The 2497-nt window shown below is 44.5% G+C and overlaps 1 protein-coding gene across 1 annotated transcript in view; it reads left to right on the plus strand.

Moving 5' to 3' along the window:
* sil1 (SIL1 nucleotide exchange factor) overlaps positions 1-1252 on the plus strand; it is a 9165-nt gene extending 7913 nt beyond the window's left edge. Inside the window, exons 9-10 of the mRNA XM_008286108.1 lie at positions 78-242; positions 416-1252. Coding sequence (XP_008284330.1) covers positions 78-242; positions 416-613 — 363 coding nt within the window. The 3' untranslated portion in view covers positions 614-1252. The remainder of the gene's footprint in view (positions 1-77; positions 243-415) is intronic.
* Positions 1253-2497: the final 1245 nt, after the last annotated feature.

Raw genomic sequence — 2497 nt, forward strand, 5'->3', positions numbered from 1 at the left:
AGTTCTGTTGGCCCTTGTTGAGATTCCTGAATCTTGCTTGTCAGTTGATACTCTGCTGCTGTTCTCTGCTCCACTAGGAACTGATCTCCCAGGCGGGTTTGGATCCAGTCCTGGATGCCTCCCATGAGGAGCGGGTGCGTCAGTACTCCAAAGTGTCCCTGCAGGGACAGCTGTTAGAGAAGGGCTGGTGCAGTCTGGTTCCACAGCTGCTGGAGTCCACTGAGCATGACTACAGAGAAAAGGTAGGCTCCTTGATATATTGTAGACTAAGATAAAACGATCTCGTTCATTAACACAACACAGATTATACGCAGCTTTAATGTTAAATTATCGGGATTAACCAAACTGGCTAAACAAATATATATAGTCCTTGAAAACGGAGCCTTGTCCTAAGACTTTGTGTCGTCTTTTTCAGGCTCTCCGGGCTTTGTTGGCCATGGCTCCTGTATGTTTGGATCACTACCGTTCAGACGGCGCTTTGCTGGGCTCTCTGCTCTATCTCAGAGACCAGTACCAGGAAATGGTTCAGTCAGAAATGATTCTCGGAGAAGAGAACAGCTACTTTGCAGAGATTATAGAACTAATAGATGCGCTGCAAGTCAAAATGAAATGACCAGAAGATTGTACATGGACATGTTCTACCACTTCTTAACCACTCCTCAAGTACAGACGGACAGTTCTTCAAACACGAGTGCAAATTAAGGACAAGGATCACATCTGTGAACACTTTAAGCAGACCCAGTAGATGATCTCTGTTCTCTGTTTTGAGCCTCATTGCCTCCTCTGCCATCTTGTTTGTGACCCAAAAATCTTGAAAGGTGTTTTCATTTTTGAAATGCACCTTGAGGAGAGAGGAAACTTGATTAGGAATGCAGAGGTGTACGCTCATATCCTTTGCAGAAGTTTCGTTGGCAAACATTATTTAATTGATGTCACTTGAAAACAACAGCTTTGAGGCAAGGATGCATAATGTTGTTAAATTTCTGTTCACCCGACCCTCTCTCCTTGTGTCTCTTGCTCGCCACCTCCACGAGCATCTCAGGTGGGTGGAACTAAGGTGTGAGAATAGTGGCTGAGAAAAGGAATCGATGACAGATAAACTTAAAAACCAGAAGATTGATACGACCAGCTAATTTCCTTGATTGCCTTTGAACCGTTTGCAGGAGTGGAGGGGATTGGAGATAGATTTATCTTTTTAAGATTGTTGTGGGAAAATATTTTTGTTGTTATTAAAAAATATATTATTTTAAAATGATGGTGTTCTGTCTATGCATTCTGGAGCAAATGAGGTGTGACCACACCATAATGAGCTGAGATCTGATTCATGTTTTACAGCTAAATCTGTGTTTCCCTCTTAGCAGGATGCTGTAATTTAGCACTGCAGTCTACAAAATGACATAAAACANACGCACAAAAAAATCCAGATGAACGAAAGTGAGCGTACGCCTGAATCCAGCACATTTCCTTTGTACATCTCACTCAGCGTGGAATTGACCGCACATGCTGGAGTACCAGACTCCTCCCTCCCCACGCCCCCAATTTACATATGCAAATTAGTATAAACAGGGCCGACAGGTGGGATTCCCCTCTCTGCAGGATCAGAAAACAGTAACCAGGATGAACTCATCCTGTTTGAGCAGAGAGTCTGTTGTGGGTGACACTGCTGTCACAGGGGTGGTGGGAGCACACGTGGGTCACTCAGATCCACACCAAGGTAAATATTTATTGTGTAACTCACAGATTTATTCACTACACGGGTCATACAATAATCTGCTCACAGCCAAACACAATGCAGGTTCTTGCGTAATCATGCCAGGATATCAAAGAGGAAATCAAAACTTTGTCTCATGTCAGATTACTCAATTTATTATTTTCCAACAGACAATGAGGCAGGAGAAAACTGTGAGATGCAGTCCCAGCCTCGTATCATAGACTTGTGGGATTCCTCCAGCCTCCCCGGCGTCAGCTGATCCTCCGGTCCGCCACAACAACCAGCTGCTGACGCCTGTCCGGGGCGCACATGCATGTCGGGGGATTAATATTAGGACAATTAAATGACTTACTCACCAAGAAGCCACCCATCCCGCACTGTGCCAGCTTGTAGCCTGTTCCCAACCACGCTGTTGGTCAGAATGAATGAATCCTGGGCTGATCCAGGCCACCTCGCAACAACGTTACTTAAATGTATTTGCCATCACAGATGATCTGGACATTGATTGAATGAAAATGCTTCCTGTTTACATAAACAAATCCATGACCTTTTTTTTTTTTTTTACATAGTTTTTTAACATTTTTATATTCCCAGCATCACCTCTAAGTGTCGCCAACGGCTCAAAAGCAATAGAAACGTGCGTACGCCAGTCAAGGAGTTGGCGTGGAGGACCGCACATTTCCACGTTCATTTCACTCTTGATACATCTGAACGTGAGCGTGGATAAGTGCGTACGCCGAGTTTCTGTGCGTACCCACGCTTTGTACATGAGGCCCCTGGACTGTA

Source organism: Stegastes partitus, unplaced genomic scaffold, assembly GCF_000690725.1.
Source record: "Stegastes partitus isolate 25-593 unplaced genomic scaffold, Stegastes_partitus-1.0.2 Scaffold432, whole genome shotgun sequence".
Lineage (NCBI taxonomy): Eukaryota > Metazoa > Chordata > Actinopteri > Pomacentridae > Stegastes > Stegastes partitus.